We start from the raw sequence: 13,282 nt of genomic DNA on the forward strand, positions 1-13,282 counted from the left end.
ACAATGGTTTTGGTGGCTTTTTAGAAGATTACTACCCTGCAATGAGTTTATGATCTGTAGAGGCACAAACTCACCCAGGCACAAATGGGTTAAGAAGCAGGCTGGAGGGATCTCTGATGCTTCCTAGCTGCAATGAGCAGGGCAATACAAATAGGAGCAATCTAAATGGAAAGCAGAGTCGAAATCCTATATCTCATTTAGAAAGTTTTGGTTGACCTACACCCATGGTGGAGTTGTATGCCCCCATTATGTAATTATTTCCATTCCTGAATATACTATATGTTCAGTAAACACTTGCTGAATAAGTAATGACCTCCACTGCTTCCATTTCAACTAATGCACCACATCTTCCAATCAAATGAAATAGAAACCTGTTATCCCACCCAAGGTAATCCTGTAGTTCTGAAAATATTTTGGGCAAATTACAAAGTCAAAGAATAGAAAATAAGGAACCAGTTTCACATATTTTCAGTGGCTGCTATTTCTTTGGTTCCGCTATTTATTCTTTAACTCTATAGATACAAACCAAGGGAATTTTTCAGATGGCTCTTCTATCCAAAATTCTGCTATATCCTATGCAGGTCATTCTGGTGAGTACACAGGGGTGAGCAAAAGTAGATTTACAGTTGTTTGTATGGAAAAATGATACAATAATTAATAAATAATAATACAAGAGTAAACTGTTTCATTTACTCACAACTATAAACCTACTTTTGCCCACCCCTACTGACAAATGTTCATCTGTCATGATTCCTGGTTTTAAAGCTTTTCTACTGAACCCTGGTGCACAGAAATGACCAAAACAACTACTGACAAAACATCAAGGTACAAAGGGAAGATAGTTTTGTATTTTTTAAAAACTGACAAAATTTATATATCCCAGGAAGTGTTTTCTGTTTTGTAGTTTGTGCATTTATGTCAATAACACTCAACTGCTCTGAACATTTTTGGAAATCTGTTTTGTGACTAACTTATAACCATACAGCACATTCTCTGATTCTCCTGAATGCTAGCAAAAATTCCTTCTTTGCGAGTGGATTTAACATGTGGGAAACACCCAACATCATTTCAGGCCAGGAGAAGGTCTTCTAGCTCAGTAATACCATCTCAGGCTGTATGTATAATGTTGAATGCCTGTAAAGATGTAAAAAAGTAATACTGAAGTCATTTCTAAAGCAAATTTTCAAAAATGCTTTTAGTAATGATATCATTGAAGCAGCAATATCACCTTTAGTTATTCATCACTCATGCTGCTCTACACTCAATATAATGCTCTTTCACATATTATATTAAATCTTCCTAATAGTCACCCTCCCCATGTTAGTAGCAGAAGTTCCAATGAGAAAACTTTCTCAGTTCAAGAAAATGCACCCAAAGCACACAGTTGTAAGTGGCAGAGCCCAGATTCTAACACAGATGTAGATGTGACTCATATCGAAGTCCCTGCTGTTTCCAATTTTGCCCCTAAAATATAAAGATAGCTTCTCAAGGAACTTAATTTCAAGGAGACAGTTTATAATTGGGTAAATAAGTTCTGGTGTGCTGCTCTCATTACCTAGTCATTACCAACGACCTGTTTTTCTATGGAGAGCAGATGACACCTAGTGAGGAGGGGGTTGACAGGGGAGGGATGGAGCAAAAAGGAAAAAGGACTCATGGACATGGAGAACAGTGTGGGGATCGCTGGGGGACGGGGAGGATAAGGGGACTAAATGGTAATGGGAGAAAAATACAGTAAAGATTAAATCAAAAGGAAGAAAAAAAATTCTTAAAGTTCTCTCTTGTCAGAACAAATCGTCTCTGCTAACCACTAAGATCCTGTGAAGAGCTAATCTAGTCAAGTTGGTAAAAAAACACTTCCTCTAGTACTATAACAAAAGGAAAAATCCAGATTTCTCAACTTTTTTGTTCAAGAGTCCCGGATTCTGTGACTTTGTAAAGTACATCTGCAATGGACACCTTCTCTAATGTAGGCCACATGCTAACCACCTGTGCTCAAGTGTTGGAAGAAGGCAGCTCGAAATAAGAGTAAATGACTTCTGAAATAAACTACACTTAAAGCAGAGATTGATAAATATACACAATTTTTGAGGTTAAAAAATGTTAACACCAAATTGATATTAAAATTTAGGACATACCAATTACAGAACAATCTAATCAATTTGATAATACATGTTGGACTGTAGTGTTAATACCTGCTTGAAAGGATTGCTTTTATGTCATCTCAGATGCGGTAGAACTGAACACATACTGCCTGGTGATGACCCACTAAAATTGAAGTCTTGAGAGATAAATATTTAATAAAAAGGAATAGTCTTTTTTTCCCATGGAAATGATTTTGTCTTCCTAATCAATGGTCTCTGTATGCTACAAACCACTGTTTTGGGTTATAAAAAGCAAAACGGAAAAGAAAGCACTTAGCATAACAAAACTGCAATTCACATAGCAAGATGAATCGCCATACCCTGGAGACTTTAAAAAAAGAGAGGAAAGAAATATATATTAAAAAGTATCAAATTAAAAAAAAGTTTCAAGGCGATGTGAAAGAAATTAAGGCAAGTGAGAGGACAGGCCACATTCTTAAAAAGGGTATAATATTACAATCCCTTTACCTGATGCTGTTACCAGGAGGCTGTCTGAGGCACCTGTTCTACAGGATGAGGCACTAACAGGGTTTATGGAAGAGCAAAAGGCAATGGTGGTGGGAATGGCAAGGGAATGTTCTGAACATGCGGGTTGGTTCAGTCCAGGGGTTTCAGCAGGCCAGGCACCCACCTGAGACGTGGCCAGGGCTGAAACGGCACAGCCTGCAGGTGCCACAGTTAAATCTATGGATGGTTTTGGTGGCAGCTGAGGGGAGGATGATTTAGGGAGATTCTCCTCATTTATGACCCTGTTCCCTTGGGATAAACTGGAAGGAGGTGAAGCCACAGTTTTGTTATCCACTTTGGCCCCAGCACTGGAGGCCCTGCTGCTATCCATAATAACCTTGAATTGGGGGTGGGGTGGAGAGGGAGCTTGGGAGAGCCCTGGCTTTTTTGGAGGGATAGGAGGAGGGTTTCCTCTGTCAACTCGTGCTACACCAGGGGTCTTTACGCTGGTCCGACCGACTGGAGGGTAGGTGCCAACATCCCCCGTGGGGGTCACTCCAGGCCTTGGGGGTGCTCCTGCTTGAGGGCCCGTAAATCTTGACAGTGCTTGGGTCACGGTATTCCGAGCCAGTTGTTTGGCCACTAGGTTGTCACGACTTGTAGGAGAGACATCTCTTGATGGAGGACTTTGAGTAGTATTGCCATTTTGGTCTGGGTCATTAGCATTGCCCTGGAATCTAAATCTAGCTGCTTGGATTCGTGGGTTTAGACCTGAATGCAGAGATGCATTGGCACATGGTGAATGTAAACTGTGCACAGGTGGAGCTTGTGAGTAGCTCTGGGGAGCTGTGCCTGGTGTTTGCACGGTGGGAGGGGCAGCATTATTGGGAAGTGGGGGTGTGCTACTTGTTAAATCTGGTGTTGAGCCTGTGCTGGGTCCATTTTCCTCAATTCTGTTTGCACTTGGAGGTGGAACAGTGGGCAGAGAAGAGCCAATCAAGTCACCATGGGAAGCCTGCCTGTCAATACCTGGTCTGATCAAGGTGGCATTGGTGCACACATTGCCTTTTGCATTTGCAGAAACTAGGGGACTCCCTGTGGAAGGCTTTACAGGCACAGTCAAAGGCAACTTCTTCACGTGGTCAGCGCCTTCTGTTACTAGGTCTGTCTGGCAAGCAACAGATCTTGTCATAGGGCCTTCTGTTCCCACAGATATGGAGACCAAACGCCTCTCTTTTGTCTTCCGGGGGAGAGAGAGGCTTGGTTTGCTGTCATTTCCCCTTTTCAGTTGCTCAATCATTTTCTTCATCTTGTCTATCTCCTCTTTGAGGTCAGTGGTGTGTGCTTCTTCTCGGTGCAGCTTGGCACGAAGCTGTTCTCGTTCGGTGTCAAACTCAGAGAGCTGTTTCTCCATCTGAGCTTCCATTTCCGTGCTTCTTCGTTTCTCAGCAGACAGTTCCTCTTCTAATGCACTGGTCCTTTTCTTTTCCTCGTCCAGTTTGGCCATTACTTCCTCTAGCTTCTGGGCCTCCTCTATAACTTTGCCTGAGAGCTGTTTGCACTCCTTCACCAGCATCAGGACCACATGCTTGTTCTTGCCACGCTCTTCCTCCAGGCGCGAGGTCAGCTTCTTGTGCTCTTGCTCAAGGGTTTGTAGCTGAAGCTTTTCCATCTCCAGCTGAAAGAAATCCACAGGACAGCTCTTTTAATATGCAGAGAATTCTTTTAGCCAAGAAGTGCTTCTTGTGAGGTTTTAGACTCATTAAAATGAGAAAATAGATGTAAATGATTTTATGAAAAACATCTAAGTTACACCAATAGAGAATTTTCTTAAATCTACTGAAGTTAACTACAGAAAAGAAAAACAGTAATCTCATACTTCAAATCACAGCGCAGAGTTCAGTAACTTTTATTTTTTGTAAAAATAAAGCTCTGTTAGGAAATGGATTTTTTTAAGGTTTAATGCTTTAAAATTACTCACCAATCTTTGAGGTAAAGTATAAAGAAAAGTGCCAGTAAACAGCAGGCTTCAGTTAAATTATAAGCTCCTTCTATGTTTCCTAATTGTATTACTTAGGATTTTTTTTAAAAAACTTCAAACTTCTTATGATGGGCTGCTGTAGAAATAATATAAAATTATGTATGAAAGTTCTTTGAAAACTAGAAAGAGCTAAAAACTAGAAAGAGCTAATAAGAAATATCTTATTAGAACTATAATCAATGTCAGTGAACACAATTTCTGACATCTCCGACTTCAGTCTCACTTGCACACTTAGATCCCACTACATTGGTTTCTCTTGAGTATCCTGAACATTCTTGAACATGTTCTTGCCTCAGAGTCTTTGACCTTGCTATTCTCTCTGCCTAGAATGCCACCGCACATCTTCATGTAGGGTTCCTGCACCAAGAGATGAGAATGGCTTCCTGCCCAGAAAGGAGTCTGGCATGTTATTCATTTCCTTTCGGTGCTTCCTGCTTTGAAAGAGTTGTTGAATAGCATCGCAATGGGCCCTATATATAGGTGATCAGGAATACAGATAATTCTCCATGAATAATTAGAGGCCACTGTTTATTCACATACACTCTATTCTACAATATAAAATTTTGGGGATGACTTTATAAGTAGATTAGGTAAGATCTGGAGTAAAATAATGTCATATATTTATATATTCATATTATATTGATCTGGGTAACAGAGAAGATTTACTTATAGTTAAAGCACATGTAACTTTTAATGCATCAAATAATAGGTTGTTGTGGAAGGAATAGACAAAATTGGAAGAAAATTTTAAATATATTTTATATTAGCACCTCCTATTCTTATAAGGTGCAATGAAGGAAAGAGCAGAAACTACATCAGGTTTCAGATTATTTTTAAAATATGAGGGTTTTTTTTGTTTTTTTTTATAATTTATCTCTGACATATGTCTTGCAGAACTCTAAGAGCTACCTTCATTTTACAAAACAGGTAACTACTGGCCAATTTGTGATTTGCCTAATGTCATCCAGTTAATCAGTGGCAGAATCATGTAACTCACTCAAGGTTCCACTTGTCTCAAGCTTTTCTCACCACAGGATACATCTTGCCCACAGCATTTCTTCATTATCGGTCATCAAACTTTATTTTTGAAATGATAATTTTAATCTGAAACTTCAGAATCAAATTAAAGACCGGCTTCCTACAGGAGATGAACTCAATCTCAAATATTTATGTAGAAATCTATACTACTCTAACTCTCCCATAATTCACGTGTATCTTTTGTCCTAATATCTCTCATTCCTTATAAATATTATCTCAGACCAACATGAATCGTTTTTAATCTCATCACAGACAGAAAAATACAGAGGAACCACATAACTGATGCACCTACAAAACATGGCTCCAAATTCAGCTGAGCTCTGAGTCCCAATCATCTATCACTCTACCTAACTCTGCTAACTTCCCTCGCAGGGATGTCCAAACTTTTGGCATCTCTGGGCCACACTAGAAGAAGAAGAGTTGTCTTGGATTACACATTAAATACACAAACTCTAACAAAAACTGATGAGCAAAATAAGGGTTTTAAGTAAATTTATGATTTTGTGTTGGACTGCATTCATAGCCATCCCAGGCTACGGGTTGAACACCCCTTCTACGTTCACTTCAAGGGATATTTAAACCTCTGCCTCTCTGCCCTAATTGGTGTGCCTCAGTGGGTTGGGTGTTGGTCCTGCAAACAGAAAGGTTTCCAGTTCAATTCCCAATCAGGGGCACATGCTTAGTTTGCTGGACAGGCCCCTAGTTGGGGGCATGTGAGAGGCAATAGACTGAATGATTTTCTCCCTCCCTTCCCCTCTAAAAATAAATAAATAAAATCTTTTAAAAAACAAGTAAATAGTAAATAAATGGAAAAACCTCTGCCACTCTCCCCAAAACTTCACCCAATGATTACTCAACTGACCCTCAGTCTATTCTAATAGACTCTTAACAAGATAATTCAGACTAACTCACATCCCATCTTCTATATCCTGTCTCCTGCATGAAGCCTTTTTATAGCCACACTAATCCATATGTTCTTCCCCTCACTCTAAGGGAGAAAGGTTTCCATCTGTTGAAGGTCAGCCATTCTTCAGCAATTAATTTTATTCTCTCCTGTCACCTCTGAGACTTGCTTCATTACTTATCACACTGCTCTTCATATTAAACATCCCCTTCTCTACTAGCTCCTTTCAATTAGTATAAACATACTCCCATACTTTAAAAAATAAGATTTTACATTAAAAATTTTTTTTGACCATTCTGGCTCAGACACAAAGTTTTTGTGCTTGAAAAAGTTAAGAGATGAAGCCCTGGCCAGGTAGCTTAGTTTGTTAGAGCATTGCCCTGATATGCCAAGGTTGTGAGTTTGATCCCTGGTCAGGGCACACACAAGAATTAATAAGTTGATGTCTCTGTCTCTCTCTCTCTCTCTCTCTTTCTTTCCCTCTAAACTCATTCAATAATTTAAAAGAAAAAGTAAAAGATATAGTATTGAGTTGGCAAAAAGTCCATTTAGTTTTATCTGTAAAATAAAAGACACATTTTTCATCTTTACCAATAACTTTATTGATTTAGATATTTTGAGTATGTCAGATATACCCATGTGGCATAACACTGATTATTCTCAACTAATGTCTCGATTTGATTACAATCAAACTTCAACTGGCCTACCCAGCCATGGTGCATCATACAGTGAGGAATCTTTAGCATGAAACTTTGCAAACCACCTCTGACACATTTGATCAGTCACAGCACTTTCCCCATACACTGCACAAATTTTTTATATTTGCGTTTCAGTTGAGTTTTCACCTTTCTTGAAATAATAAAGCATAATATGCCAAAAATGTTGTGTATTTTTCTTCATGTTCAATATTAAAATGGCTACACAAAAATTCACCATGATTTTTATAGGTTGTTTTAAATGCACGCTGACATGACAGCTGTCACAATACTATCTAACAAAATTGTTTCAAATGAAGTTATAAAGACAACTAAGCATTACTAGAGACATCTTATGGACAAAACCAGACGAACTTCTTGCACAATAGAGGAAAAATAATGATCATTTTACAGATTAAATAAGGCAGCATATTAATGCATGAATCATTGTGCTTGGAACTAAAAAATGTTAAGTTTTCAATTTATAACAACAATTTGTGCTATTTAAAAATGTGTTACTTTTGCACAGTGTTTCTTCTCTGAAGACATATTTACAGGCAAACTAGGATCTAGAGAATTGACCATATTAAATATTAAAAATATAGATGGATATGTTTTTGTAAGTTAGATAGCTGTTGTAATTCAACAATTACAAAGTACAACAGAAAAAGTTTCACTACCAGTAATGGTGAAATTACTTCTTTAGACTATCCTTCCTGCAAATAATTATGAACCTTTGAAAAATACAAAAAATAACTATTTGAAGGTTCTGGAGAGCAATAAAATTAGTAGAAATGAGAAAGGAGCCAACAGCATTGGATGAGACTTGCCCCCGTGTAGCTTTTCAAGTAAGGCAATTCTCTGCCCTGACAGCAAGAGCTCAAGCACAGAGCACCTCTTATTCTGGCCTGAGGAGGCAGAGGATGAAACTGAGGCTGCCACAGTTAACCCACCAGCATCTTTGGTTGGCCCTTGAATTACACATTCATCAGGGAGACTCCACACTAAATGATAGAGATGGCTGCTGAGTGCCTGAGAGGACTCAGCAAATATTTTAGCTATTGCCAACTGCAGGGAGACAGTGTGTATACCATGAGTCTTACCAGGTTCCCTGCTTCTGAGAGGAAAATACATTCTTCAGAAAATAACAGAATCTAAGGTCTCTACCATATCATCCATAATGTTTAGTATACAATTACAAATTACTAGACAGGCAAAGAGTTTATTTTTTTTTAAGTGATCCATCGTCAACAGAAATGTACTCAAATATAAAGTGGGTCCAAGATGATCTATATTGGAATTAGAAAACAAGGGCCTTAAAGCAGCCATTCTCAAAGAAAATATGGTCACAATGATAGAACAGAAGGAGAATCTTGGCATAGAAACAGAAACAAAAAAATAATTAAATGAATATCTAGAACTAAAAAACATAATATCTAAAATTAAACAAACTAGTTCACCAAATGAGCTTAATAACAGATTTGAGAGGGTAGAATTAAAAACAAATTCAAAATGAATTTGAAAACAGAGCAAAAGAAAGTATCCAATTTAATAGATAAAGGAAAAAAAGACTGGCAAAAGTGAATAGCACCTCAGTAACCTGTAAGACAATATGAAGTGGTCTAAATTCCATGGAAGTGGAGATTAAAAAAGAAGAAAGAGAAAATGAGGAAGAAAAACATATTAAAAGAAAAATACCAAAATAATTTACAAATATGATTTAAAAAAATTTACAATCCAGGAAGCTCAGCAACCAAAACCAGGAGGACCCCTGTAAAGAAAATCATACCTACGCACATTATAGTAAAACTGCTGAAAACAAAGTTAAGAAACAATCTTGTAAACAGAAAAAAAAAAGATGCATTACATACAGAGGAGCTAAAATATAAATGATGGCTAAATTATTATCTCTAAAATATATGAAGCAAAAACTGACATAACCAAAGGGAGAAATAGAAAAATATATAACAATCTTCTCTCATAAAAAAACAAACAAAACAAAACCCCACTAGATTAAAAATCTGCAAGATTAGCCCTGACTAGGGTGACTCAGTGGGTTGGGAGTCATCCTTTAAACTGAAAGGTCATGGTTTGATGACTGGTCAGGGCACATGCCTACGTTGCAAGCCAGGTCCCCAGTTGGGAGCGTGAGAGAGGCAACCGATCGATGTTTCTCTTGCACTTCAAAGTATCTCTCTCTCCCTGCCCCAATAATAAATAAAAAAAATCTTTTAAAATATCAGCAAGAATATAGATCTTAATAATACTATGAACACGCCATGGCCTAAGTGACATTACGGAACAGGATACTTTAAGGCTACCGAAGATGTAGTCTTTTTCTAAAGCACTCGCTAAGCTATTCAAAGCCACCAAAAACATTACAAGACTAAAATCTTATAGAATATGTTCTCTGACCATAGTACAATTAAATTGTAAATAAATCAGAATATTAAGAAACCCTAAAATCCAAAAATAAAACAACATAATTCTAATAATAAAAAAATGTAAAAAGAAATCACAAAGTAAATAAGAATACATTTGCGGCTGAGTGAAAATAAAAACAGAACATACCAAAATCTCTGGGATGCTGTGAAAGAAGAGTATTTAAAGGTGGCTAGAGCAGAGGACAGAGAGAAATTTATATCTTTAAATGCTTACACTGGAAAAGTTTTTCTCAAATCAATCATTTGAGTTTCACGTTAAGAAGCTATGAAAAGTTAAGCAAATTGTAGAAGGAAATAACAAAGGTAAAAAATGAAATACAAGAGACAAATGATAGAGAAATTAAGAAAGCCAAAGGTTTTTCTTCTAAAATATTGATAATATTGTTAAACATTTAGAATAAACAGGCTAATACAGAAAAACACAAATTGCAAATAACAGACATAAAAAAGGACATAATCACTACAGAATAATATTAAAAGAATAATGAATAACTTTGTGCCAACAAATTCAACAAATCAGATTCCTCTGAAACACATTTTATTTCTGAATTGACAGAACTGGCATAAAATGGCACAGAACATTAAATGGCTTTCTATCTTTTAAAGATACTGAATTCACAAATAAAAACTTTTCCTCAAAGATAACTCCTAGCTCATATGGCTTTCTAGTGACTTCTCCCAAACATCAAAGAAAGAAATAATGCCAAACTTATATATACCCTTTCAGAAAACAGCACGGGAAATGCTTTTAATTCACTATACAAACCTAAAATTACCGTCAATCAAAACATTCAAATATTTTTTTTAATTTACAGAAAAATTATCATTCATGAACACAGATACAAAACTTCTTAGCAAAATATAGGCAGACTGAATCCAGCAATAAATAAAAAGAATAAAAGGTAACCCACTGAAGATTACTTCAGGAATCCAAGTTGCTTTAATATTTGAAAACCAATTAATGTTTTCACAAAATGAAAGAGAAAACTATGTAGGTGGTTGCAGAGCAACAATGTAAAGGCAATTAGCTCTAATTCAAAGTGGAAAACAGAAAGGGAAGAGATTGTCATCATTCATAAAATGAAAAAGCAGAGTGCATGTTTGTCACAACCACCAAATATTCTTATGACATTTAATTATATCCATTATTGCTTCCCTGTATATTTTGATACTCACTGCATCTTTGTCCTCTTCTGCAACTACATACTCCCACCCACCTGCCCAATATACTGGTAAACCAATAAATAATAAAACACATAAAAATAACTTTTTTTCTTTATAGGGGCTGGAGCTCCCAGTCAGGAGTTTGGGCTCTGCAGATGTCATCTGTCTCTTTCTCTTGATCTAGAGTTTCAAGGGGAGGAACACAAGACACGGGTCAAGTGAACTGGCCTCTACTCTTAAGACCAGAGTCAAGAGTCACAGACCTCAGTAGCCAGCTCCCCCTTAACAGTCACTGCAATGTGCCTGCGGAGTCAAAATGCATGCTGAAATGTATCAATGAATCATACAAAAAAAGACTCAGATATTAGCTAAAAACAATCACTCATGTATTTAGAAATGTCCTAAATACTCTTCCTAAAAATGCTATCTTAGATGATTTCCTATAATGGTATCCTCAAATAGAAGTCTAGACAGCAACTTAAAATTATATGTTATAAACCATTATATAATGTAGAGAGCACTGAATACAAGTGGCAGAATAATATAATCTGTTACAACAGGAAGAGAAGACACAAAATAAATTAAACAAAAATAATCTGATTATTCTTTTCTGGTCCAACTGTCATTTTTTTGGCTGTCTAGCACTTGAAGCTCTTTCTTGTGTTAGAATTCTCCACCTTATGATTCTCCCCTTCAGAAGTGAAATATGTCCAATAGTAGCTTTCCCAGTTGTCCTGTAGCCAAGGAGAGGGTATGGGGCCTAAGCTTGACCAATCAAATGTGCCTGTTCTTGGGCTTCAAGCGGGAAATGAGGGATGCAGAGAAGCAGGGCCAGGAGAGGCACCACTCAAGGCCCAGAGCAGTAATGGCAGTGGTGCTGCCTGGAGTCTGCAACTTGCAGGCTCCTCAAGTATCACCATTTAAGACTAGATCTATAGTGAGCATTTGTTATTGGTGATGTTGGCTGACAGGAGCTGGTCCCTAACTGTCCCAGCCAAGCTCTACCTTGCTGTAAACTAACCAATAAATGCTTTTTCTGCTTAACTCTATAAATACTGGCTTCATTTGCTCACAACTAAGAATCCTGTGTGATACATCCATTACCATGCAACCATCCTCAGTATGCTGAGCTGCCACCTAGAACAAGCTATACCCAACACACAGAGCTACTTGTAGTTTTTACACTGCTGAAAAAAAAATAATTTTGCCCCCTTCTAAATTTCCTTAACTTACCTGGCTTCTTACTTTTAAAGGCTCTGTTCAAATTAAAAGGTCTTTCCTGCTTCAGGGTTAGAAATTATACTTTCTAACTATGAATAAAATGATTGAAAATAAATTAGGAGAGAAACTCTATTAACAGATGATGTACAAGATAATAAAAACCCAAATACCATTCAACTCTAGGTTACTGACTATAAACGAGGAGTAGATTACTGGAGGCTCCCCCATGATGATTACTCATTAGCTTATTCAAAGCTTTAAGGGCTCGGTCCATTTGCCAAATTGATTCTTGCCAAAATTTTCCTGGCACACAAACTACCAGTTAACCCTCCTATTAGCAGTCTCAGTGGGAACCAATGCATGAATGAGCACAGAGCCTCTTCTCTCTCCTGGAGAGGCCAACCAGAGCAGTGTTCAGGCCAAATGTCTTAGAATTACCCAAGAGCTGTGCCCAGTGTCAGATAATAAATACTAGAATTGTAAATGATGAGGCCCTTGGTTTCCCTGACTCTTGCTCTGGCAGTTATTTAAAGAACTGGACTCACTGAAAAGAATGGATTTTTTTTGTTTTACCACTTTTACATTTCTAAAGCTGCAATCTATCCTATATGCAAGGGAACTGAGGATGTCTGGTTAAAATATTTACTTTCAGGACTATAGATGACAGGTAATTTTGTTACTAAAATGATGACTTCGGTGTTTCTGGTCTTATCGGCTGATGTGATTATTTCCTTTGCAAGACTGGGGATAAGAGTACAAACACTAATTTTTCTTAGACTTCTTACACGCTACAGTCTACCAGAACAGAATATCCTTTAGGGACACAGGGTAGCACTGCCTATCAGAGAGAACCTTCACTGAGACTACACAGCCAATGAATTCGCCCATAAAGGACCACTGTATCCCCATTAGATGGGAGACAGGTCACTGGCTCACTTCATATTATCCTGTCAGGACCCATAGGAGAGAGGCAATTTCCTTTCATTCCCAGCCAGGTTGGAAATGACCCAGTCATTCAGAAACAAACAGGATGTAAGTTGGTTTTTAAAAAATCAGCTGGATAAAAAATCTTTGATTCAAGTCAAAATGAGTTTCTTTTTTTTCTACAAGAAAAACAGTAGATAAAATGCACAACTGAAGTAAAATTTAAGGAAGCATGCATTTTTATATATTAAGTGAAAACT

General features: G+C 37.4%; 1 protein-coding gene and 1 long non-coding RNA gene across 3 annotated transcripts in view; one reads left to right on the plus strand and one right to left on the minus strand.

Moving 5' to 3' along the window:
- The window catches only part of CTTNBP2 (cortactin binding protein 2), a 170,286-nt gene that overhangs the window by 83,440 nt on the left and 73,564 nt on the right, over positions 1 to 13,282 (minus strand). Inside the window, exon 4 of the mRNA XM_054564250.1 lies at positions 2,613 to 4,269. Within this exon, the coding sequence (XP_054420225.1) occupies positions 2,613 to 4,269 (1,657 nt within the window). The remainder of the gene's footprint in view (positions 1 to 2,612; positions 4,270 to 13,282) is intronic.
- LOC129063287 (uncharacterized) overlaps positions 1 to 13,282 on the plus strand; it is a 41,331-nt gene that overhangs the window by 7,027 nt on the left and 21,022 nt on the right. The gene's annotated exons all lie outside the window — the stretch shown is intronic.

Source organism: Pteronotus mesoamericanus, unplaced genomic scaffold (assembly GCF_021234165.1).
Source record: "Pteronotus mesoamericanus isolate MK-2021 breed Mesoamerican mustached bat unplaced genomic scaffold, CSHL_Meso_final scaffold_85, whole genome shotgun sequence".
Lineage (NCBI taxonomy): Eukaryota > Metazoa > Chordata > Mammalia > Chiroptera > Mormoopidae > Pteronotus > Pteronotus mesoamericanus.